The 27,494-nt window shown below is 42.1% G+C and overlaps 1 protein-coding gene across 2 annotated transcripts in view; it reads right to left on the bottom strand.

Moving 5' to 3' along the window:
- Positions 1 to 27,494, bottom strand: part of GHR (growth hormone receptor) — a 125,123-nt gene that overhangs the window by 60,406 nt on the left and 37,223 nt on the right. For both annotated transcript variants that reach the window (XM_080372182.1, XM_080372181.1), the window contains exons 2-3: positions 23,570 to 23,653; positions 10,839 to 10,918 (exon numbers count right to left, since the gene is read on the bottom strand). In XM_080372182.1, coding sequence (XP_080228308.1) covers positions 10,839 to 10,908 — 70 coding nt within the window. In that variant the 5' untranslated portion in view covers positions 10,909 to 10,918; positions 23,570 to 23,653. The remainder of the gene's footprint in view (positions 1 to 10,838; positions 10,919 to 23,569; positions 23,654 to 27,494) is intronic.

Here is a 27,494-nt window from a genome sequence, read left to right as displayed (position 1 = left end):
GTCCAGAGAAGGGCCATGAAGATGATCAGAGTCTGGCTGGAGCACCTGTCCTATGCAGACGGGCTGAGACGGTTGGAATCATTCAGCCCGGAGACGAGAAGGCTCTGGGGAGACCTTATTGCAGCCTTCCAGTACCTAACAGGGGGTCTACAGGAAAGCTGGGGACAGACCTTTTAGCAGGGCCTGCAGCGACAGGACAAGAGTGTATGTGTGTGGATTTAAACTGAAAGAGGGTAGATTTAAATTAGATATTGAGAAGAAATTCTTTACTGTGAGGGTGGAGAGACACCGGCACAGGTTGCCCAGAGCAGCTGTGGATGCCCCATCCCTGGCAGTGTTCAAGGCCAGGCTGGATGGGGCTTTGAGCAACCTGGGCTGGTGGAAGGTGCTACTGGCCTTGGCAGGGGGGGCTGGAACTAGGTGATCTTTAAGGTCTCTTCCAACCCAAACCACTCCAAGATTCTATGATTGTATTTATCAATGAATTAACAATATATGCTTTTTTCAAGTTTACTCTAAATTGCCTTGTCTACAGGACAAACTTTCTGATGTGCAATTTCCTTGAGTTCTTTTTAAAAATTGGTGTCAGGTTTGCTACATCCCACATTGTTGGTGCTAAGGCTGCTACAAGTGATAAATTCCTAACTTAACAATATTTAACAGTTTCCTGTTATATTCTTCAAAACTCCCAGGAAAATCTTGACCAAATTAACAAGAATGAAACACAGGACTGAACTGACATTATAATGGATCTTTAGGTAATATACCAACTCTATCTGCCTGCTTTATGGCTATTCTACACCCCTCACCATGGAATTACCTACTTTGTGAAAGATTTTTATTTATCCATAAAAAAAATAATCCTGTCCTTCAGGAAGAAGAGTCTTCACTGCATTATGCAAGAAGAATTCAAAATCCCTAGCAGGATGACAGTTTTCCAGAAGTTCTGTAGAAAACTAATGGTTGCTGTTACTGCTTAATTTTACAGCATGCTTCTACAATGGGTGGGAAGAAAAAGCAAAGCAGAGAAACCTTTGTCTTGTTAAGTACCAGGACTTCTTCCAGATTTAGAAGCTAGAGAATACTTACTGGTGGTCTGTAGGTCTGCCTCTCATCTACACCATCATTCCTAGGCTACTCTTCTTCCATAGCTCATTCTGAGCACCCCTCCAGTAGCAGAGAAGGAGAAACCACCTAGGACAAATATTTTTTTTTCCTGTGGGAAATCTTGCCAGAGCCTTTTTGTGGAGGGTCATGCAATGGCCAAGCTCCCCAGCACTACCTCATTCCCGTTCCCCTTTCCATCATCCTCAGAAGTAGATAAAAACCTGCTGGAGCTTAACAGGAAAGACTGTGGAAACAGCCAAAGTGGAAACAAGCAACTGGGGGACTTTCTGGAGCCCGACTGACCAAGAATTCTGCAAGGCTGGACCCAGCCATCCTTCAAATAGGCTCCAGTTACCAAAGTACCCAACTGTGCTGGAATTACTGCTGCAACCCTGAGAATCATCTGATTCTGCTGAGGGTGGTGACCAGCACAAAGCTTTCAAGAGTTGCTCTGTGCCACTCAAGAATGACATCTTGGTAACTCTGACTCTAAAACGATTCTCTTTCATTCTGATCCCTTGGAACAGATAAAAGGAACACTCAGGCTTGTTGAAATCAAGGCTAACGTGCACATAATATTCCCTCATTTACAGGGGTAGGAGCCAGGTCTGTTCAATGATGGCTCTCCAGTTCCCAGTCACATTTTCATTCTGTTTCCAGTCTCATCCTGACTTTTGAAGAGCATGGCATGGAAAGAAAAGATGCAATGTTGCAGAAAGTTTATTAGTCTAAAAACATCCTGTATTTCAACCCAGGCAGCACAAGCAGTGACTGGAGTTACATCCAGTTGGTGGCTAGTCACAAGTGGTGTTCCCCAGGGCTCAGTACCGGGGTTGGTTCTGTTTCATATCTTTATCAATGACTTAGATAGGGGGACCGAGCACACCCTCAGTGAGTTCACAGGTGACCCCCAGCTGTGGGGAGCGTTGATCTGCGGGAGGGCAGGAGGCTCTGCAGGGGGGTCTGGGCAGGCTGGAGCGATGGGCCCAGGCCAGTTGTGTGAGGTTCAACCAGGCTCAGTGCCGGGCCCTGCCCGTGGGTCACACCAGCCCCCGCAGCGCTGCGGGCTGGGGGCAGGGGGCTGGGAACTGCCTGGGGGGAAAGGGCCTGGGGGGGCTGGTCGGCGGCCGGCTGGGCATGAGCCCCCCGTGTGCCCAGGTGGCCAAGGAGGCCAGCAGCATCCTGGCTGGTGTGGGAAACAGCAGGGCCAGGGCAGTGCTGTCCCCCTGCACTGGGCACTGGCGAGGCCGCCCCTCGACTCCTGTGTTCAGGTTGGGCCCCTCACTGCCAGGGGGACGCAGAGGGGCTGCAGCGTGTCCAGAGACGGGCAGGGGGCTGGTGCCGGGGCTGGGGCACAAGGCTGGTGGGGAGCGGCTGGGGGAACTGGGGGGGTCAGCCTGGAGAGGAGGGGCCTCGGGGGTGACAGTATTGCTCTCTGCAACTACCAGGAAGGAGGCTGTAGTGAGGAGGGGACAGGTCTCTTCCCAATTAACAAGCACTAAGACAAGAGGAAATGGTCTCAAGTTGCATTAAGGGAGAGAAAAATGCCTTCACTGAAAGGGCTGTCAAGCATTGGAACCAGCTGCCCAGGGAGGTGGTGGAATCACCACCCCAGGAAGTGTTTAAAAGACATGTAGATGTGGGGACATGATTTTGTGGTGGACTTGGCAGTGTTAACAGCTGGACTCAATGCTCATAAAGATCTTTTCCAACATAAAAGACTCTATGATTTTATGATTCTAAGTTACTGCACAATAACTGCATCATTGTTTAATGTAATGAAAAAATGTGACCCCTTCCCATGGTAATTTCATTGTATACTATGAACATCCAGTAACAAGCGTTTCTTTTTCTTTCCTGTTTACAAATGGGTGGTACTGAAAGCAAATTGCTCTGTATGTGCTCCACTGCAAGGACTGATTCATTACAAGTCATGAAATACACTTTGACAATACAGATCAGTGTTTATTTGCTTGAGCTACTTTTCCTTCCCCTGATGCACAGTTTACTGAGCTAAATAGGCTAGTGCAGTGCAAACTGCTTAAATAATTCACACGGAATATACATGTAAAATATCAAAACAGGAGTTAAAGTAAAAACTGTAACTAGGATTTTCCTCACGTTAGCTTTTTAGATAGTGGTAACAAAGTGCTGTGCACATTTTTGCATCCTCTCCATCATCTGATCTTCCTCTTTAAACACACAGACTTAACTGCAAGTGTAGGCAAAAGTTTGTGTTTCAAACTGGCGTCACTGCTTCTCCTCCAAAAGCAAGCAGCCCTTGTCAGCCAGCAGTGCTGGGTGCAGCTCAGACCTGGTAAAGGAGGAACAATCCTGGTTCACAGGAGGAGCAGTGAGCAGCGTGTGGGCTGGTGGCTTGGCTGCAGCCTACAGGTCTGCTTGGGACAGCAGAGACTACACTGGGATTACAAGCTTTGCAGCTGAGAGACAGAAAGACTGATCTCCTTCTGACTACACCTGGCACTAACTACAGAGATGTGGCTAGTTCTTGCAAATTATATCAAAACCCAGCAATCAGAGGACAGCAAACTGATGAGTTTGTGTTCAAAAGAGAAGAAAATATGATGGCAACTAAAGCGCAATGAAGGAAATACATACAATAGCAGGAATGTTAAAGATAACAGATAACTGAATGGGATAACTATGGCACATACGTTATTTTGCAGGGTGTCTGACTGAAGCTGATTGTTTATTAAGTGTTTTTGGCACGCTTCTGTGAAGATATTAAAAGTCTTGAAAGTTTTCAGTAAATGCTGGAGTCAATAGATGTGGTTTGGAGGAAAGGACAAAGGGTGACAAGTTTCTGGCAACCCAGGTTAGCATTTGAACCATTGGATCTACTCAGTTACAAGCCTACACATGGATTTTTAGGGGCATAACTTAAGGCTACCACATCAGAAAAAATCAGCACTGTGTTTTTATTTTCTGTTTTCTTACAAAACATAGGCCTGTTTACAATTAATTTCCAACACGTCTTCCACTGTTAGAAATCCCACCCCCCTTCCTGTAAAAGTACCATGTATGCTCCCAACACAGAAGACAAGATGAAATCTTTCCTTTCCATGTGAAAGGATGGATACTGTAACACTTGCCCAAACAGCTTCTCTGAAATATGTAGTACCTGCTAGGAAGCAAGAGCAGTAAAAGTAACTTAGAAGCACACAGACTAAAGGCCTTCCCTCAGATTTTTCTGCTAGCCATCAAAGCCATGCCTAATCGCAATGGAAAGTGATGATGGAAATACTACTTGCTCTCTGCCAAAATGAATCTTCCCTCCAGCTGAAATGGCTTAGCCAGATCAGAGTGGTATAACTTACACTCCCCTGTGCCAAGCTTTCTGATCCTGGCTCCTGGAACAGCTCCATAGCAATTTCTTCTACACAACGACACATACTTCTTTCTCAGAAACACTTAAACTTCTGGAAATAAAGCAACTATTCCAAAGGCTTTGTCTGCAGGTAAAAGTTTTAAATCTGTATTCCTGACAGTTCTGCTCTTGTCCACGTAAACCAGGATGCACTGAGCTGATCACAGCTTTGAGATTTTCAGGTTTTACGGCCAGTTTTGCTCTGGTTTGTTCTGTGTTTAGATAGCTGCATATAATTGAGAATGTAGGCAACAGAGAGAAAGGTCATAGCAAAGAAACAGCAATTAGAAGAATTAAGAAGAGAAAATGACCACAACGAACCAATAACTACGAACTATATTATGGTACTACTGTTTTCCAAGAGGAGGCAAGGGGAGTTTGCAGTTCAAGCTAAGGAAGATTCTGCCTTTTCCTCCTAACAAGATTAGGATTGTTTTATATGCCAGTATGTCTAGATCAGCAAAAAAGTTGTTAAAAATAAAAAAATATCCTTCATGTGTGAGAAATGGCTTATCAGTACAGTGATCGCAATCTATAAAATTTGAATTTGCCTAAATCACAAAACATGTTTTCAGCCAAGACCCCACACAGCTACTGATCTTTTTAATGAACATTTCAAGTCAAGCAACAAAGTCCCTGGTACCTCCTGACTCCATGAACAGATGGACAAATTTCCTCAGCAAACAATATGCTGCAATTCAAAGGCACCTTCCTGCTTTGGTTAAGAATTCCTCTGTGTTTCACAGAGTCAAATCCATGCCTTTTGACAACATCCATCTGATCTGCTACTTAGCTTCATGGTGACAGCAAGAACCCAACTGCTATCCTGTCAATCCAATGAGAAGACCCCTCACTTCAGCAGTAGCAGAAGACCTACAGCACGGAGCTGAGAAATTATGACACTACCCAGAAGCAAGCACGCAGAAGCATGCATATCCAAACAAGGCAGCTATAAGGGTGAGGCTCAGTTCAAAATTAAGATACCTATATTTAGCTCTCTTTATGCAAGGTAGGGCAAAATCCAGCTGCCTGAACATCTGTAGCTATCTCAGACTGCCTAGGATATTTTGCTTACCTTCCATCCTCTGCTTCAAAAGGCACAGATGTGCTATCTACAAGTCTCATGAAGATTTTTTGGGTGCCTACATGGATGAATCTCATCCTTAGGTGTTCAAGCTCCCAAATGTCAATGGAGAGCTAGTTAATACAGTCCCTGGAAAAAAGAACAGCTGATGGAGTTGATTTAATTGCCTGAAAACAGATATTCAGGTACATATGAGATGCCTGACCTTAAGCTTTTTAAAGAGCTCTTTTAAGCTTCTGGCCACTCCAGAATGATGCAGATGTCCTGGAGGTCCTGTGTCATTGCCGAGTCCCACACAGATGTCTTTAAAGACAGTACAGCCCTACATATTGGTTAAGGATTCAGTCTCCAGCTCTGTAATTGGGGACTTTGATATTCAGTGCACACCTATACTTAAAATGGTTTAATCTGGATATGTAATGCACACAAAGCAAGTACAGTAAGTGAGCAAAACCCAGCATAACAAAAAGACATTTTGATGAAAGTAAAAATTAGATTTGATATGTACCAGAAGGGAAAATAACTACTTCTTACATAAAAGTGAGGAAAATAGGAGTATTTGAGCGTAACACCTTCATACAGTACTTAAAAACAGTTATGACTGGAAAACATAAATACATTTCTAAAATCAGATTAGATAAAATGAACAACGGATTCAGGCTTGTAGCTCTTAAAATTGTAATTGCACAAAACCAGTTACAAATATTGTAATTGTGCCACCATTAAACATGAATGTCTCTCTAAACATGCTTCAAAGGATGAACTAGCGTAGCTGTAATAGCCTGGAATGAACTATGATCTAGTATAAAAAATGATAAAAGACATTTTCCACTTATTTTCACTGGGAAGAAATTAGTTTTCAAACTGCTTGAGTTTATGTATTGGTTTATTAACTGGGACTAATTTCCAGTTTATAACTCTATGTCCTTACGTGACTTATATCATGAGCTGTAGAGAAGGAGCAAGCAGGCACAATTTAGTTTGCTTCCTAAATATTTTTAAATCTATGTCTGGAGCAATTCCCCTCAATCAAATCTGCTGTCAGCAAGTATAATAAACCAAAATACCTGAGTGCATGCTGGATATGTATTTGAAACATTGCAGTTACATTAATGTAAATATCTCAAACACAAACTTTGTTACGTGTACATGAATACAAGCTTTTATTTTTCCCTTGAACAACTAATATTGCACAGACACAGCTGATCAACTCATGAAGCAGTACTCTTTCTTGTTCATGTACCTAATTAAGTGAATTAAACTAAAATTTCAAAATCACACAATTCCCCATCTTCAAAGAAACCTGAACTCTAAACTAGAAGCGTAATTTCTGTTGACTTAACAAAACCCATCTTCATTAAGCTGTGAAAATGGGCCTTACATTCTTGGATCCCTAGGCCACAAAATCCATTTACCTATGGTATTTACACACGTATTAGAAATTACCTTCCTGTTATAAGTGGCCTTCACACTGTCTTTCTACCACTGCCTCTGTTCCGCCCTTACCTTCGTATGGCAGGCACAGCGTGTGGGTCAGTGTCCCCTGGTGGGAGGCTGCAGGTCCCAGACCTGCTCAGCTCTGAATTACACTTGAAGACCTGGTGCAGCAGATGTTTAGCATTACTGACTCAGACATGGTGGGCACCCTTGTCACCTCACGCTAGCCACAGCCTCAGTTTAAGGAGCCGGCAAGCCAAGGTCTTTGCAGAAGGAGAGCACAAAAACAAGCTAAATCAATGGAAAGCCTCCAGCAGAACTTGGCACCAGCCTGGAGACAGCAAATAGGTGACTAAATGCCCAATATCTGGTGTTGAATGCTGTGCAGTTGCCTGGCCAACTGCTGGCCTCACACCCTCTACTCCTGCCAGGAGGAAACACGTATGGGATTTCACCCTGTGCCAAGGGTGGATCGGCCCCAGGGCATGGAGCCAGCTCGAAGCACAGGCTCTTGTAAGGCTGAACATAAGCTTTACTTACTTTCAAGACATAAAATCCTTCCATGTACAAGTCACTATTACCCTGTCCCAGTAACGTGTTTTGGTGCAAGATTAGCAAGTACGTGTTATTTTTTAATGTGCTGCCAGAAGAAATAAAATTACTGAAGTGTATTGTTTAGGGAACTGTGACACTGCAGATCCAGTCCTTTGAGCAACCTATTGACATGGCACAGGTATGGAGCACATCTAATTAAGCTTATAGGAAGGCCTCAGCAAGACTGTGGTGGGCAGAGCTCTGTAAGATTGTCAGGATTCATCACCTGAGTGGGGCTGGATGCTTACAAGAACTTTGGCAGGTACAAGCACATTCACATGGGGGAAAAAAACCCAACAGCTAATAAACAGATCTGATCGAACACTCTGTCCTAAATCATTCAAGAATGGCAAACGGATGTTCTCTCACACTATTATCCCAAATATTCCTGTTTAACTTATACTTTCTTGTTTTTCTTTCTCAGCTGAGCATTTCCCCTACTCAGAAAAAATGTGTTACAGCATTGGAAGCAGTTCAGTGGTTAGAAATTTATTCTTGGGACAACAAAGCTTTGTTCCCTTCACACAGAGAGTTCATAAATAATGCAGGAGATCAGGACACACATTTAGAATCTTGGATTTAAGCACAGGAACACAATTAGCTCTTCATTTTTTGATTCTGGAGGTAAGCTCATGGAAGTTACTATTGCATCAGTATAGACAAAGTCACACAAAGGTGATGTTGTGGTTAAGTTTTATTTAGAACACAGATTTTTACTGAACTTAGGACACCTGAACCACACCTCATTTACCCAGGATCAAAAAATCCTTATGTGCTCTTAAACCTCATGAGATAAATCAATTCGTCTAGTAGAGTGCCTCTGGGCCGAGATTATTTTTGTCTATTGAGTGAATGTACTGTAAAATGCAGACACTGCAGCAGGGGGGAAGGATCAAGTCAGGATAGATTAATTTTTGTTCTACTGACCATTCTGTACAAGGCAACAAATAGAAGCTGGTATATGTATCATGTTTCACTGTGAAATACTGACTTTCCACATTTCAGCAGAAGCAAGGAGGAATTTGCACATTTTATTTCCATTCATGGGTCTAACTAAAGAGGTTGGTACACAAAGGGGGAAAAAAATTAGCTTTATTCTGCAAATTCCTATCAGAAAACTACTCTTCTTTTAACCAAATCAGAAGACAGAGAAGGATTCAAAACACATTAAATAAAGGTCTCACATTGTTTCAGCCCAACTTTATTACGAAAATATACACTTCACTGCCCCATACTTCCTCACACACTTCTTAAACAGGCACACTCACTTCCCATGGGACATGCAGGTAGCAGAATGAAAGCATTGCTGCAGTAGGAAATGAAAGTTGGGGACAGAAGTGAAAACTTGATTCATCCATTGCCTTCAATGGTCAGATACACCAGGAACTCAACCAAATTTGGTAAATGTTAAAGAAAAAGCCTTAATTGACAAGAGATAAGAGAATCTTACACTCTTCCTGATAACACAGAGGATGAGTATCTCAGGCACACTCGTAGAAGTAACCAAACAGAAACTTGTGTTTTCCCTATCCAAATCCCTTTTTTAATAATAATAAAAAAAGAACTTTATGGACGAATTCTCTGAAAATTGATCATCTGAGTTCTAATCATATCTTCTTTCAGCTTAATGTCTCCATTACCAACCAAGTAATACCTCTTATACCTCTCCAATGCTTCCGCAAATATGGATATATTGAAATTTTAAGTATGCAACTCCAAGAAAATACAGAACTGTATCAGAGTGAAGGAGGATGATTATACCTTTAAACTGCAGGACAGTTATAAGTACAGGCAACTACACCGTAGCCCTTAGGTTTAATGCCATATTCTAAGACTAACACTAGAAAGGTTAATGAAACAGGGCTTGAAACTCTATAGGTATTTGCATTCAGTAACACCTAAGTTTGGAGCTAAATTAAAAATGTAAGGAATTGAGAGATGTCAGAAATTTTAATTGAGGATTTTATCAGTTTGTTTACAGTTTGTTGTAGAAGCTGTTTCCACCCCACTTTTTAAAAAATTACTAATCAAAATGCCCCTTTCACTTTCTCTGCTACCACTGATTTTGGCTAGGAGGTCATGAGGGGCACCTGCTTAAGGAGCCACACCTTTCTGCAGCAGCACTGTAGCTCTAGGAGAAGCAGCAACATGTTTGCATAAACTTTGTAATTATGGAAAACTGTTACTGCTTTCTCCAAAGACCAGAACAAGACAAACCAGACCAGGTTAAGTTGCATTTGTTTACAGGAGCTGATCATAACCAGTGTAAGCTGAACAGTCTGATACAATGTAAAACTCCCACTGGAGTTAATGGGATTATTTTGTTAAATGAGTAAAAGACCTGTCCCAGAGGACCCACCAGATTCAGGACAGACCTCTGGGTGATACAGAAATGGTTCCGAATCATCGCATGCTGCAACAAGAGAAAGCATCGGATAAAGTTCAGCTGGACCAAGTACTTTCCAGCCTGGCATTTAATTCAGAAGATGGAAGAGTTGAGCTGAATAAGGACAGAAAGGAGAAAAACTGTGGAAAGCCAGAGGTAGATTTGGGGGATGGGAACCCTGGGCAGATCTGTTGGATCATGAACACCACAGGATGTGCATTCAGAGTTTCGCCTCCCTGAAAAGGCTTCTGCTGATTACCCACAGCCATCTGGCTGGTTGAGGGTACATGTTCTTTTCAAATCCCTCCTGTAACTTCTGCTCCAGTATTTCTAAGTGTATTCTTATGAAACTTGTTCATATTGGCCTTGTACCCAAACTGTAGTCTTAAAATGCTTCCTCTGTACTTCCAAATAGTTCTATGTTTAACATATGATTATACTAAAAAGACTTGCTAAGGAAAAAAACCCATCTGTTTTCATTATAAAAAACCCCAAAACCAATGACAAAAAACCACCCCAAACCACCCATACAATACTTTCATAACTTCAGTACCTGAGAAAAGAAGATCCAGACACCTAATGCCAACACTGGCCTACCCTGTTTACACATCACACATCTAATGCTGTCCATGAAATTTACCATTATTCTGCAACACATCTCAGTCTCACCCTCTATCTTTACAATAAGATAAAATGATGTATTTTCAACATTTCACATGATGTACCCAGGTTACTCCAACCAAGAAACTTTCATAGTCCTGACACATATAAAAATACTCTTAATATAAAACTATATATATATTTGCACACACAAAGGCACAGAAAGGTATCATAAAACTTACCATCACTTGTAGAAAGGGAGTCATTTGCACAGACCAGTGCCAAAATAAAGAGCAGATGCCGAAGATCCATACCTCTAATTCTGTAATAACAGAAGACAGTAAGAGAGTTTCTTTATATATAAAAAAAAAAATCACTAACTAACATGACATGACATTTAAACTATTATCTAGTTTTATGGAACTTTTGACAGGATTAAAACCAGAAGTGTATTTAGTTTATAGTTTATTGTCTCACAAAGTCATACATCATCTTGCAGTCTAGGACAGAGAGTAAATATTAATTTTACAAAAGAACTAGCTTATAGGTTTCTAGTTCATTTAATACAGAGGAGGAAAAATGTCAAGTACTGTCAATCTCTAGACTGCTTCCAGGGAGTAGCCACACTTCCCCCACAGCAGCCTTTGGTGGATGGATCCCAAGCAGAAAAAGAACAGTATTTCTTTCAGGGAACAAAAATATGGTGATCCCCTTTACAGCTCATGCTGCTCTGAAGCTGTATTCACCTTTGCATGCCATGTATAACCATTTGTGGGTTTAGGACTACATGCAGCAAAGCTGAGAGGAGTGATGCAGTTTAATAAGCCAGCTCCCACACCAGAAAGCCAAGTGGTTGTTAGCAAACGAACACCAGCTTAGTATGTACGGCCGCTGCCCGTGGCAGGCAGCATGCCAGGAGCAGAAAGAGCGGCTGTGGGGCTGCAAGAATGGAGTAACCTGGAATAATTCTCTGCCCTGTTCCCCACTGAAACCCTACAAAATCCTGAGCACCTGCCTTGGTTCCCCGACTGCTGTGCTGCTCTTCTGGGGCTGCCACAGAGGCTGTCTCATGCTGGAAACTTCCACCTGTGCCATTTCTGAGAAGGCTCCTTCTGATGGACCTGATCACATCCACACAAGCCTTTACAACCTCCAAGCATCCAAACATTTATAACCCAAGCACAACCCAACAAGCCTTCACAACCTCCCCCAAAAGCACACTCAATTCACCCATGCCACACACACAGAGCCTACAACCCCATCATATGATCCTGTATGAAGGACACTACTTTCTTTGCTCCTGCCATTACCGTCAGCATCTGGTAACAGTTAAGGGCAGAAGCTGGGATACGCTGGAGTTTCAGGCAGCGCAGCCTTCTGCACAAAATTATACCATGCCTCCAAAAGCTCATGAGGTCTCCATATGTAGTAGGGGGAAAACATACATACCATGGATGGCTACCTGACCATTTACAAGCATGCCAGTGGAGCACAGAGATGACTGGAGACCTTCAAGGCCAAAGCTACAGCACCAGAGTGCACACAAAACGCTGAAACAATACTCAGGCAGCAGCTTCTTGGTCTGTGGCAAAAAAACTGCCGGGATACACTGACACTCCAGCTCAACGAGGTAGCTGAGAGAGGGAGATGACAGAAATAGCTCCACTTCCACATTTGACCATAAACTGTTATGACAAACCTTGATTCTACACCCGACTGTTTTCAAGTATTTTCTTTCTTCATCTAAGAGTAGATGAAATCACAAGCGTCCAAACAACCAAGCCCACTAACAAAGAACAATCTCTAAGTGGATGTTACTGATTAACAGCCGATGCTGTCAAATCTGGATATCGAAAAGTAGTCAGTTTCCTAGTAGTGTTAGCAAAGTTTGAATTTAGTCAGAAACTAAAACACAAGCATACAGAGTATGTAAAACTATGGTAATACTGAATTTAAAAGATAATTCCCTCTTTAATTTTTTTTTTTTACCCTAAGAGAACAGATTGAATCACACTACAGAAAACCCCACAAACTATTACCAACTTCACATTTCTCATTCATGCTGTTTAGTACAAAACTTGAAAATCAGAAGGTATTTCCCACATCCTTATTAGCACAACTGCTCAATAATTCTTGAGTTTCAGGCTGAGTAGGCATGCACTCAACCTGCTCTAGGCCAGCAGAGTCTAACCCAGAGCTGCAAAGGCAAGCCAGGAGATGCTCCCCACCACCCCCAAACCACTGCAGGGATGCTCAGCTAAACAGGAGAGATAAGCTCTGGGGACCTGCCAGGTGGTGGGCAGGGCTTTCCTCTGGCCAAGCAGACATGGGTCTCTCAAAGGTGATTGCCCTGTTCTCAAGTGGGCAGGGAGGAAGGAAGGGGTACGGTGAGGCTGGAGGCACATTAGTGAGGATTTGGGGTGGTATGAGAGTGAGGTGGCCTGGGGAGCAGGACCAGGAGCAGTGACGGCTGCAGCTGCTGGAGTGCACAGGGCTGGGAAAAAACCTCATAAAGCAAATCACAGGCCAGCAATCATCCTACTCTCAGAGTGGAGCTACACTGGCACAGTACAAGGTTCATCTGAGATCAGCTACGTTTTCAGCTAGCTCAATTGTTCCCCTGCTCCATCTGTACTCTTGTTTAAAGTATTCTTATTGTCTCTTATTAATAAATCTTCTACACAAATACTCCTCTGTATTAGCCAACTCCTCTCCTCTTACACAATTTCCACTCTGTCAAACAGCCCTGCTTCCCTTCAGCCCTTCCACTTTTCCTTGAAGTTTTGTTTTCTTTCACACACCTGAGCACGTCGTTTTATTTACAACCCTCCTGTGTTCTCCCTATTGCAATACCCAGGCATTCTGTGCTGCTTCCATATTCACACTTCCGTGTTCTCCCACGTCCACTATCCTCTGCTGATCTTCCTACCACTCCAAGCTTTCCTACTTCCTCCTGCCAAACAACAGCCACAAAAAATAAAAAAAAAAAAAAAAAGCCCAAACCCTCACAGGAGTTCTCCTGTGAGAATGAATGTCATCAATAGAGTCCAGCCTTCAGAGCACATCTATGCACACCGTTTCCTTTTTCATAACTGCACCAAACAATTTTCTCTGTGGTGAGAACTAGGACAGGTCCCCATGTGCAGCTGTCACAGCACACCTATCCCCTCCATCCCTGTGCTGTGACTGGCAATCATCTCAGCCTTCTCCCAGGAGGGGTGGTTTGACAGAGGGGGCACCAACCCAGGAGCCTGGAAATACGTCCCAGAGGTCAACAATCACGTTGAACTACAATCAGGTCTTGCTGCTGTGGACAAAAACAATTCCATTCCAGTACTGCTCTTCCTCTTATGCTGGTGGACTTTACATACCTGCATGCAATGAACTCTGTCAGGAAATTATTCCAGTTAAAATTAATCCATAAACATTTATTGTAACAAATCTGCTTGCTGTCTGGGTTTATCAGGACTGCATAAAGATGCACCCAAGAAGCAGAGCCAGGGCAGCACAAGTATGAGAAAGAGCAGCCAGGGTGGAGGGGAGGACAGCCACTACTTCAGCAGCAGCCACTACTTGTTTAAGAACAATTCTGTAATTATTGGGAAAGTCCCTGCTGAGCCACAGACTGACTAAAACATCTAGCATGCTGAAACAGGGCACAAGATTAATTTGCATTCCTAAACCTCAAAGGTGATCAAAATCGCTGCTTAATCTCTTGCATTTTTGCTAGCAAAATGCAGTACAGAAACAAATGATGCTTCTGTGGATTTTCACAAATGCCATTATCTTAGCAAGGTAAAGCAACAGTATCTCTGCTCTGCCTAAATCCACACGAGATCCTCCACTGAGTTATCCATCCAGATTGCATGTAGGAGAAAAATTCAGCTGGTGTACTCTGAACATGTCCAGTACACAGAGAGGACTGAGTTCAAAAATGGCAACTGCTCTCATTTGGAAATATGGATGGGCCATGCCTCACCTTTTGTACAACAGCCTCTGGAAAAGGCAGGTTGTGCTAGCCTCCTTGGAGTGCAAACCCAGAGCCCTTGGGACAGGGCTCATGCTCAAGGTCTCTCCCAGGCAAAAGGAGCTCTGCAAGGTGTGGGAAGCACCAGGGACTACATGACCTTTTTGCGTGCAGCACAAATACCAAGAGCTTTGCTGGACTACAGGTATGGCCACCACTTCTAGAGGTACTGGAAGACAAGGGAGAGCTACACTGCCATGGTTCTGGTCTCATGGGGGAAAATCTGGTGCAACGTAGGAGCTGCCCCAACATGATAGCACTTTTGACGGTAAAGAATAACATTTCTGAGAGAAGACTCCTCTGAAGTGTCATCTGCCCCATCATCAGACAACTACTGCATTGCAGAAAATTCTCACAAACCTGTCTTGTAACCACCCGCTGCTCTTTCTCTTGGAGACTCTTGTAAAAAGTCACTGCCAACAAGAACAGCATTGTTCAGAGGCTGCAGTGTTAATCTAGCAGGAGGCAGCTTCTCTGTCAGCTTTAGGACAAAACAGATTTTTCACAATCTGGTAGTATCTACCTCCCAACACCTGTACCTGTAGCATATGAAAGACAAATGCCACGAATAACGTCCTTGTTACTGAACAGAAAAAAATTTCAGTGTTTGTAATATACACTAGACTAAGGAATAACAGTCTATATCTTAACCAACTCAGCAGTTTGTAAGAATGAGGAGAGCTAAAACCAGAAAAAAAAAATTACAGCAGCTGACTGTCCTCAAGCCAGCTGAAACTCGACCACAAGAACATTTGGCTAGAGGTCAGCTCAGGCTAATTACTTCACTACAGACAGGGAGCCAGGAGTTATAAAAAGGATAAAAAAATTTCTTGGCCCTTTTCTATAGCAATGTTGGAGTAAGGTCAATCACAAGTGAATTTAAACACGACATCTCTCCAGTGGGATATGAACATAGTCAGCATAAGCAGGCGAAACTGGGCTAAGAAAATCCCTGAGAAAAGAAAGAGTTTAGTCACAGAATACAGAGTGGTTTGCATCCACTCTGGTCAGGTAACAATGTTAACGCTCAGAGTAAAACCATAGGGAGTTTTGCTTATAAACAAAACTGGTTTTTGACACGAGCTCTTGACGTTTAGATAGCTCCTGAACCTGAAAAGACCTGAAGGAAGGTGAAGGACATTGCACTTCATTAAACTGACCTCTGAAGTGACTTCTGCTTTTGCCATCTCCATTAACTCATTGTACCCCAAAGATGAGAAAGTTTTTTCCCCTGTAATTTCTTCCAGTTTGGCACTGCTTGCCAAAGCAGCACATATGCAGCTAGTCCTGAACCAAAGGTAGCCTCTCTGCTGCAAACCAAACCACAAAATTATTGAGCAAAGGATTAATTTGAGGACTTTTTCTGTACATTGCTGTTTCATCATTCCATCAGATCACAGACAGACAGGGAGACAAGAGTGTGCTATGCAGCTGAATATGCAGCAATACTTCCACCACCAAGTAAGAACAAGTGCTGAGAAAGGACTGTTAACTCCAGGCTCTCCAGATCTGTCTTGAACCTTGTTTCTGCAACAATCAAATCCATACATACATATCCACACAGAATTTTTATGGGTAAAAGGCCTTTATTTTTCACAGTGTGGATATTCCTTACAAGCTATCTCATAGAAAAATTGGTGAAACCAAGAGGAAATCATCTTTCTGTGCTTGTGTAAAAACATTCACAATGGTTTGGCTGACCATGCACAGCTAAAATCACTTTGCCTGCTTATCCTCACTCCTCGGAATGCCAAAAGGACAGAGTCATTCCGCACATGAAATGAGTTACAGCTCTTCCAATGAACACAATCTAAAACTGCCACGGACCTAAAGACTTCTTTCCTTGCTTGCTGATATTACAGCTTGATTGAGTCATCAGCAGCACTTGGATGAAAGCCTGTTTTTATAGAACACTTGTCAGGGCTATACGCTCAGCTGTGTCAAGAAACAGAAATAATAAATTGTCTCAGATGATAACACACCATTCACCTAGTGTGCGCAGCTACACAGGATATGAAAAGAACAATGAATAATACTGTAAAAGCAGAAATTATATACTGCAAATTAAAAAAGAGACAAAAAATCTCATAAAGGGCACATTTCAGAAAAAAAAAACCCAAAACCTAACAACAAAATACAGAACTAGAAAAGAATGAAGGACTCTGGCATAAAGCTACCTTTATTATGCATGGTTTGACGCACATTTGATTATTAAAAGGTACATCATGATGAGAAGCTAAAACTATGGAACAGAGGCAATTTTATATTATTAATTAGAGCTCTATGTAAGCTAAGTAACTTATAATAGTTTCAAGTGTTAAAATTAAAAAGGGAATCACAGAATGGTTTGGGTTGGAAGGGACCTTAAAGATCAGCTGGATCCAACCCCCCTGCCATGGACAGGGACACCTTCCACCAGCCCAGGTTGCTCAAAGCCCCATCCAGCCTGGCCTTGGACACTGCCAGGGATGGGGCATCCACAGCTGCTCTGGGCAACCTGTGCCGGTGTCTCTCCACCCTCACAGTAAAGAATTTCTTCTCAATATCTAATCTAAATCTACCCTCTTTCAGTCTAAATCCAGCCCCCTCCCACCCCCCCTTGTCCTGTCACTACAGGCCCTACTAAACAAATCTGTCCTCATCTTTCTTGTAAGCCCCTTCTAGGTACCAGAAGGCTGCAATACGGTCTCCCCAAAGCCTTCTCTTCTCCAGGCTGAACAACTCCAGCTCTCTCAGCCTGCCTTCATAGCAGAGGTGCTACAGCCAGACTCTGGTTATCTTTGTGGCCCTTCTCTGGATGTGCTCCAGCGAGTCCATGTCCTTCTTATGTTGGGAGCTCCAGAGCTGGATGCAGTGCTCCAGGTGGGGTCTCCTAAGAGCTGAGTAGAGGGGGAGAATCACCTCCCTCATCCTGCTGGCCACGCTTCTTTTGATGCAGCCCAGGATAGCCCAGGGCTTTCTGGGCTGCAACCCCACATTGTTGGGCCATGTTGAGTTTTTTGTCCACCAATACACCCCCAAGTCCTGCTCCTCAGGGCTCCTCTCAATCTGTTTTGTGCCCAGGCTGCACTGGCAGTTGCCCCGATTCATGTGCAGGACCTTGCACTTGGCCTTGCATGAGGTTTGCATGGGCCTAGTTCTCAAGCCCATCAAGGTCCCTCTGGTTGGCATCCCTTCCCTCCAGCATGTAAACCGCACGACTCAGCTCCGTGTCGTTGGCAAACTTGCTGAGGGTGCACTTGATCTCATTGTCCATGTTGCCAACAACGTGTTGAACGGCACCAGTTCCAATACCAACCCCTGAAGAATGCCACTCATCACTGGTCTCTACTTGAACATTGAGCCATTGACTGCAACACTTTTGAGCGCGACCATCCAGCCAATTCCTTATCCACCGAGTGTTGTACCTGTCAAATCCATGTCTCTCCAGTTTAGACACAAGGATGCCTTGTGGGGTAGTGCCAAAACCTTTGCACAAGTCTGGGTAGATGATGTCATTCCCCTCCCCTCATCTGTCAAGTGCTGTAACCCCATCACAGAAGGCCACCAAATTTGTCAGGCATGACTTGCCCTTAGTAAAGCCATGTTGGCTGTCACCAGTTACCTCCTTATTTTCCATGTACCTTAACATAGTTTCCAGTAGGATCTGCTCCATGAACTTGCCAGGCAAAGAGATTAGACTGTCTGGTCTGTACTTATCTGGGTCTTATTTATTTCCCTTCTTAAATATGGGAGTTAAGTTTCCCCTCTTCCAGTCAGTGGGAACTTCACTGGACCGCTACACTTCTCAAATATGATGGATATTGGCTTAGCCACTTCATCTGCCCATTCCTTCAGGATCCACAGATGCATCCCATTATCTCTACTTAGATAACTGCTTTCTATGGATTTAGAAAAAATGATTGTTTTTTTCCTAAACAAACTTTTAATTTTGTAACAGACACGATATGAAAGCTTCATTCTAACACCAAATTTATTTCTATAGGATAAAACCAGTAATAGACAACTTCAGTACTTCTACCAGAGCTGGTTTGTTTTTCCCACAGATAGGGATAGATGTGTCAGCTAATTACTGTGATTTAAACTGCATTTAAACTGGTAACAGGCCAAATGGTTATCAGTTCCTGGATGTGGTTAAGGAGCCCTTCAATGACAGCAGAGTTACTGTTCTGGGTTTGTACTGAAAGCTGTTCTACGTTAATCCAGCTGTAAGTTCATACTCCAAGAACTGGGCTATGAAGTCCAAGGATGGCTGTGGCATATGGTGTATCAATTTTTTATTTACAATAAAACCTGTTATGCTTTGACAGAAGTAACCTAATGGTCTAAAAGAAAACTGAAGTTAAAGCATCTGTCTACTGCAGAAAATTTTAGATTTGGAAAAGACTTAATTGCTTTTTTTGCCTTTCAGCTCCCAAAACACATCAGAGCAGGAAATGAGACGCATCTCAGCTGAAAGAAATAGCAACACATAGCTGCTATCATGCATATGTGAATTGCTGAGCTGATACTCAGCTTTACACACACCTGTATCATTAAGAAAGAGGGTCCAGTCCTGTTTATGAGAGTAATAATTTTTCCAGGCTGTAAACACTTTTCTCAACTGCAGCTGTAATTTTTCCTAGGCTTTTTTTTTTTTAATTTAAGTTATTATTAAAACTTAGATAAGTATCATTCAAAAGACAAAATTTAGCTCTTTGTTTTGTTACTTGTACAATCAATTGCAAAGTGAGAAAATTTCTCTATATAAGAAAAAAGTATATTACAGTTTGTTTGATGGAGTATAATGCATCAATTTAATCTCAAATACCATGACAAGAAAGGAAAAAGAAATGTTTTGAGTTTATGTCTAGAACCAATCTCTACTAAAAAAATGCCGGTTTATGCACAGGAAAAAATTCCACTGAGATGATAATTCACACTTTACATAAAGAGATTAAATGATATTTCCAGTGCTGTAATACACTTCTGTGCCAATGTAAAAAAACCCCAAGTCCTCAGTGTCCTGCTAGCATTAAAGTTAAATCTCATCCTGACTCAGCAGCGTGGTCCCAATCTAGCAAAGCAGTTAGAGGCATCTAATTTTAACCAGGCAAGGTTAAATATTTAACAGGAGAACATAGCTAATTCCCCTAGCACAGCCAGAGTGCTTAGCACGTGGCAGAAATTATAAATAAATGATGAAGCACAGTAATTGCGGTGGAAAGCAACCTGTGTGACATTACTGGTAGTTTAGGCTGGAACATGAGGGAAAAACAGAATTATTCACATGCTTAATATCAAGTAACCTTCTTGGTTCTGGATCACCTGCTGGATCACCACTACACAGCACGCCAGTTCCACTGTTCCAGTTAGCATTTTCTTTGCAAGTGTTTTCATGTGTGCTAGTATCTGCATATCACTTGAATTAAAAGCATACCACCTAGCACTGGAGCAAATACAGTCAGTTAGGTTTCAGCACATATTATAAATCTGCATCTGATATCACGGAGCTTTTCTGTAACATGAAAACACTGCTCCCTCTGATGTCCTGAAGTTGCTCTTTGAGGTCTGAAAGGCAGGTTTGGATTCAAGGTGATCAGAAGAAACTGAGGATGCTCCGTTCAAAAATGATTGGTTATAACCAAATCTTGTTCCAAAATGATACCTATGGAACCGTTACTAGTTTAGTGAAGATGAAAATTGCCCAGATAATCCTCCAAGTGGGTACTTGCAGCTAGCATAGCACTACAAGGAAGGCTATCTTCCGGAATAAGCAAGGTAAAGGGAGATACTAGGTTGTAACTAGAAATTCACACCGGAAACAGAAAGAGCTTAGTCCAGATGCCCAACATTTCCTCTTAAGAAAACTCTACCAAAGAAGAAATTAAGGAGTGTCTACAAAATGAGCAATACAGCCAGCCATATCAATTTTAAAGGTAATTTGCCAAATCTGTTTCTGAAGAGGTCTTTTAGTGTTGTCAGACAACGCTTTCCATCAGCAAACCCTGAGGCAGTCTGCAGTGGAGGTCAGTGGCATCATCTGTTTTACAGAACGGCTTGCCTGGATTTACACCACAGTCAGGCATGGCCTGCAACCCTCCCCAACATCTTACCTACCACAGAACATTACAGAGTCTTACGGATTTACTGCCAGGCATTTTAGCATCACAAAATAAAGCTGTAATGGATTAAAAAAAAACCCCAAAACAACAAACTAATAGTTTGCATGAAGAAAGAGCTGCCATTACGGGAAATACCAGCTCATCTGAAACACTCAAGCAACTAGCAAAACCTTCTTAATAAGTGTATAGCTCTATTTTATAAACAATAGGAATGAACCACGCTCTTCAGCTGTTGTAACCCCAGTGCAGTGGATGTAAACCTCTCCTTTCACATTTACCACTCCTAAACTGTCAGAGACTAAACCAACCACAGTTCTGCATTGCAGCCTTTGCTTTTAGACATCACAGATAAAATACATGAACCCTGAACTGATCAGCTTGAAATGGGAAACCCTGCAATGGGTGCAAACAACACGAGAGCTGCTCAGTGCAAGGCTGGCTGGCTGGCCAATGGAAAGCATGTCCGCCTCCACTGATGCTAGGACTCCCTCCTCTGCAGGAACTCCATCATGTTACCAACTATCTGATCAAGGAAGTTAAATTTTGGAGTAGATTGAACTGTTTTTTATTAAAACAGACTGCTGCATTCACATTTATCCATTGCTGTTATTGCTATTTCACACGGGACCATGAGAAAATAGGTGTTTAGAGACAAAATTTACCAGGTTATCTGCCCTGAGGAGCAGCTGAGAGCCTGAGTGTTCACTGACCACTATGACAACTATTGCTCAGACTCAAATCCAAATCCATTTTGTGAGGTCTATTCACAAAAATAAACCCCATACCAAGTTAGATCTCAGGACTTGCGTAAGACATACAGTACAATAAAAAAAAAAAAAAAAAAAAAAGCAGCAGACTAAAGGGGAGGACACTTCACTGTAGTCAGTTTTGTAAAACCCTGATGGGGGTTCTCCTGGTCTAGCAAGATATCCAGCTCCTCTGAAGCCTGACCAGCGGTCTTGCCCTAGTACCTGTTTTTTGTACTGAAGGCCGCCTGCACAGGAGCCTGTCAGCAACAGTCTTAGCACCTGGCCCTCTCCATTTCATCACTGCATCAGTGGCCACCCCACCTAATACTGGGCTCTGTAGACTAAACTGCAGTCTTTTTAGTCTCACCCTCACCTCCATGTGTGGAAACTGTCAGCCTAGAAAGGAAAGAGTATGACTGTTCCTTTTTGTCATCCTTACACTGAATAATATCACAGCAAACTATAGTTTTGGAGAGATAAAAGGCTTCCATTTTTAGCAAAACTTTACCATATTAAAAAAAAAGCGTATTTTTTAAAGAAGTCATTAATGATGATATCATCTGCTCCTAAAATATGTATGACATTTAACAATCACACTTGAATACTGTGCATATTCACAATAAGCATGGTGAGACTGACTGCTCTTACGTTCTACTACAAAGTGTATGGCAGTACTGGGTAAATCACTTCTGGATTGATTATAATCTTCCCACTGTTACTGGAACTGTGGAATATCTGATGGAGCTTGGGAGTTTTGAAGTGCCCTGATGCATGAATTATTCTTGATTTTTAGTTCACGTATCCCATATAAGTTTCTCCTTCAGCAATCAGACCTGATAACAAGTGACTGGACTCATACACTAAAAAGAATAAAGACTCAGTATAATTCATTCAAGGAAGATCTTTTTCTACTGCTGCTTTCAGCTATTTTAAAAGCAACAGCCTGCAAAGATTTCTGACAGCTAACCAGCCAGCTACCTCTGAATATAAATTGATAACAGGGTGCTTTAATCACATACAAAAAAAACAACAGGCCCCTCAAAGCCTGTAGTCCTTTCATAGCTTAGAAAGTGAATCCAGATGTCAGTTCTATGGGCTGCAGAGAACAATTAATTGCAGGATTACTCAGTTTTCTATAAATTAGTGTCTTGGCTAAGAAGGGTCTGGTTTTGGCTGGCCTGGAATTGAGTTTTTATCTCCCTAAGAGAGCAGGTTTTCTTCCAGTCTCAGACAGACACGCTCTACAGTAGACATATAAAATTCACAGGAAAAGCACATATTGTGGGTCAGCGAGGTTTCTCCTGAATAGCTCAGCTGGTAGGGAAGCACCCAACAGTTGTACCCCTACAGAGTAGGGAAGTCCTTAAAATGTACAGCTTGCAGTTGTGTTTCAATTTCCCTATGGCTTTTTGCTCCGTATTAGATGAAAGGAAATGAAAAGAAATATTTTTTAAAGATTTTAAGTCTTAATTAAAATATGTGCATTCCTTTGACAGAGATACTTGTTCTCGATCTTGCTATAGATACTGCTAGGTATGTTACATACATGTTCCATAAAGCATCTAGAGAACAGTTTTGAGTCTGAAAAGTTGAAGTATCATACTACAGAAACGGCAAGAAATTTGTATCATGCGATGTTTGGGCTTTTAAGTAACTATCTTATCTGAAACAACCCAAAAGCTATTTATTTAAATCAGAATTTGTCCTGGGAAATGGCTCATTGAAATACAGTATAATAATTCTCTGAGAAGGAAAAATAGCTTTTAAGCACTTCCACCAGTTACCTAGCCCTCTGCCTGAAATGCTGGCTACTAGAATTAGTGGAGATAGGCTTGAGGCCACCAATTTACACTGATGATTGAATCTGAAAGCCTTAATTCAAATATCTCTATTGTTTGGTGTAATAAAATATGATGATTGGATCCCAATTAGAATTCTGTATACTGCACATTATCTTCATCACCTTCTGTAAGACTGGATGATATGATCTGTAAGGATTATCTGTAGAGCGCTACAGGATACTATTGATCACTCTGCTTAAGCCATCAATCATAATAAAGTCATTTGCAGTAAGATAAAAGTTATCACACTACCTCAAATGTCAGCAGGGGACAGATGATGCTTCACGCCTCCTCAGCTCAACTGCAAATCGTGACCTTCTCCAGCCATCACAGCACCTACACAACACCAGGAGAAACAGAGACAAGAGATGAGGTCTGGAACAGCAAAGGTCACTGGCAGAAGGAGGCAACATAGCAAAGTCCAAACAGGCATCCTGGCAAGGCTGTCCCTCGGGAAAGGCCACCAGCTAGGCAGTCTGCACCACGGCCCTGAGCAGAGCACCTGGGCTTCTCACTCAAACAGTGGCAGCTGCCTGACCCCCACGCCCGGGCTGCCAGGGCCTTGCCAAGCCACAGTGCTAAACTTGACATTAAAATGCATGAACACAGATGTAAATGGCAAAGAGAAGTCAGGGTGACTGATCAAGACTCATTTTCAATGCACATCCATGGTGGAAATCAGCTGGGCTGGAAGCAAACTCTGAACTGCCAAGAAGAGGGTGTGGATGAGTCGTATCTCAGTACTACTACTTTAGATGATAAATTACAGCGTATTAGCTTATAAGCTGGTAATTTTAAAGAAGTAGTATTTCCTTTTTCTCTAAAATGACAGTGTGGAACTCTCAGGAAGATGGCATGCTATTAAAAAAAAAGAAGTACGTCATTTGTTATGTTCAGAATTCCTAAGCACATTATCACTCCCATGATATCTGGCACAGCAGCAACATCTAAACCAGTTCTGAATTGGTAGTACTTCTAGCTTTAAATAAATATAACATTAACTCAATGTAGAAGGTTACTTCTTTCCAAAGATGCAAATCAGCTTTTTAAAACATTTTAAGAAGTCATTCAATTAATGTGGGAAACATGACTAATTCATCATAATTTGGTTTCTTGTGGGTGGGACCACAAAAAGAAGCCCAGATTTCACTGTATTTGGCTCTTTAAATAACCAGAAAAAGAAAGCAGTCTGCAAAACCCCACAAATAACATCTAAAGAAATGCTGCATACATTCAAACTGAATGCCTAGGGCCATACTGCCCTATCTTAACAAGAGTTAAATTTTTGAAAGAGAGTTTTCCTTGATCAAGTACTAGCACTGGCTGAAGAGCAGCAAGAATCTTCATTTGTACCCATGGAATTTTTTTCTTACATGTGTACTGTTTAAATGTATGGGTAAATTCCTAAACAACAAATAATTGAAAGCAAAATGTCATTGTGATTGAAAAATTTAATCATATTACTCAGGAATCCTTCTTCAGTGCATTGCATAAAAGGCTAAGTGTCACCTCTGTTTCTATGTTAAAAAAAAAAAAAGAAAAAACCCAACACACTTCCAACGAAGAAAATCCTTGAACTGAATAGACAGAATTAAACAGACATTTGAAAATACTAGAAGGCATTTTTCATGCAAAAGCAAGAGTAATATGAAATATTATGATAAAATAAACCATCCTGTGTGTGGTTACCTCAAGTGAAACCTGTCAGCAGGGTTCTCTCCTGGTCCACATCATGAAACAAGAGGACTAGACAGGTCCATATATGGTAAATCTTCACCTAATCTACCCCGTAATATGCACAGCCAAGTTCCAATATCACACTTTTCAGAAAAAGCCTGCTCACATTTAATCAGACTGAGGATCTAACCGATGGTGTGTGTCCCATTTACACATAATTCTGTAAGGAGTCTCAGGTTGATTTAATTGATGATTTTCAAAAGAATCCTTAATTTCAGAGAGAATAACTGATCAGTGAGCCACAACTCTCTTGTCCAAAAAAAAAAAGGGGGGACGGGACACACGACACATTAGACTGAAACAAAGTTGTGAAGTTTAAGGCAGCTGTTGACTGAAGAGAGCTACCGTGGACTACTGAGAAGTTCCTGTTTCAAAACACTCAGTAGCATTGTAGCAAGTGGAAATGATCTCCATGTGACAAAGTCAGAATCCTACTATAATAGGACAGGGAAAATTATTCCAGTAGTCTTTCCAAACTATTTTGAAATCCTGCTTAAACAGCAGAAAAGATCTCTTAGCTACTTTACAGATGACAAAAGAGAAATGTCCTAACTTCTGATTACCTGACTGTACTGAGAACATTTTGTTTCGCTCTTGGTAGCAAGTGGTAATAGCTCAAGGACTACATGCAGTGACATTTGACAACACTGCAGTTTAGAACAAGCCACACAAGCATGAACACAGTTGTATTTGCACTTAGCACTGACACTTCATTACATGTGAAAAAGAGGCAGTACTGCACATAATGTAGTGAGCTAGATGTTTAAATGCAAGCAGCCACCTTTTAAATGATTCTTGCAAAAACTACAGCTTCAGCAAAAGAAGGACATAGATTTGTGTGAATAAACTATACAGGTGAGGCTTTTCCCGAGACTTACATTTTCTCAAAACCACACTTGATTATTCTAACCCGTGGCAAACAAAAGGATTGCAGCACTGTGTTAAGATAAGGCCTATCCAGAACTAGTTTGCTTCACAGAGAAACAAGACCCAAGTCCCTAGCCATGTGAGGACTGGTGCCCATTATGTCTTCTCAGCATATCCCATGCTAACCTACCAAAAAATAACAAACTGGAGACTATAAGATGGACCCAAATGTGCCAAAAGACTTGGTCTTCAGAAGAGCACCTAAGCAAAGGCCCAGCGCCAAAAAAAGTTAGAAAGGCTTTTGACACCATCCCATGTAAAATCTGCATTGAAAAACTGATGAAGTATACAAACTAGGCAAGCAGACAGTGAAGTGGACTGAAAACTGGCTGAAATGGTGGGTCAAAGGGTTTCAATCAGTGACACAAAGTCCAACTGAGGGCTAGTCATCAGGGAAGCAGCCCAAAGGTAAATGCTGCTTAATATCTTCATTAACAACCTTTTTCACTGAAGAGGTGATCAAACAGTGGAACAGGTTGCTTGGAGAAGTTGTGGGGTCTGGAGATCCTCAAACCCCAGTTGGACATGGCCCAGGGCAACTGCATTAACTAAATCCCACTCTAAGCAAGAGAGCTAGATTAGATATCTCCAGGGATCCCTTCCAACCTCTATGATCCTGTGATTCCAAGAGTCCGTACGCTTAGATATGGAAATGAAAAATTGCTGGCAGCTGACAGAGAAGAGGACATAAATTACATGCTTTCGAAGAAAGATGGTAAACTATGGACACGCATGGGCCATTGAGGAAGGATGGATTATTTCCAAGCAGACACATAACCTCAGTACACAAGTACTATCAGATTACTAATCATTATGCTGGGCTACCAAGAGATGCCTAAGAGGATCTCTGGCATCTGTGATAAGCTATTTCCAGAGTGTTGGTGCTCGTAAGATTTGGCCTAAAGAATCCTAATTTTCTCCTGTATTTCACTTCTTTCCATTTCCAGTTAAACTCCTCTACCGCTAAGCTCAAAGGAAGAAAAAACAGTATGCCTGAGTTTTATTCTGATTGTATCTGATATGCATTTTAGTTGTCTCTCCAGTTTGCATTACTTGTGATACATGGCACCTGCTAAAAATTCCAAACTACTATTCTCCTTTCAAATATTTGAAAATATTTGTTTCAAGAAGAAGGAAAAATGGGCTCTTCATATGTGTTTTTATGATTCCTCCAATCAAGTCATTCCATGCATTTGATGGCAAGTTGAACACACATCAACAGTGTGCCCTGGCAGCCAGAAAGGCCAACCATGTCCTGGGGTACGCTGAGCACAGCGTGGCTAGACAGTTGAGGGAGCTGATTGTCCCACTCTACACTGCACTACTGGGGCTCCACCTGGAGCATGGCGTGCAGTTTTGGGCACCTCAGTGTAAGAAGGACATCAAACTACTAGTGTGTCCAGAGGAAGGTGACCAAGGTGGTGAAAGCCCTTGAGGGCAGGACTTCAGAGGAGCAGCTGAGGCCACTTGGCTCATTCAGATTGAAGAAAAGAAGGCTGAGGAGGGCCCTCAA

The sequence above is a fragment of the Falco punctatus genome, assembly GCF_963210335.1.
Source record: "Falco punctatus genome assembly, chromosome: Z".
Taxonomy (NCBI): Eukaryota; Metazoa; Chordata; class Aves; order Falconiformes; family Falconidae; genus Falco; species Falco punctatus.
Note: the sequence above shows the minus strand (reverse complement) of the source record. Positions and strands in the feature narration are given on the sequence as shown.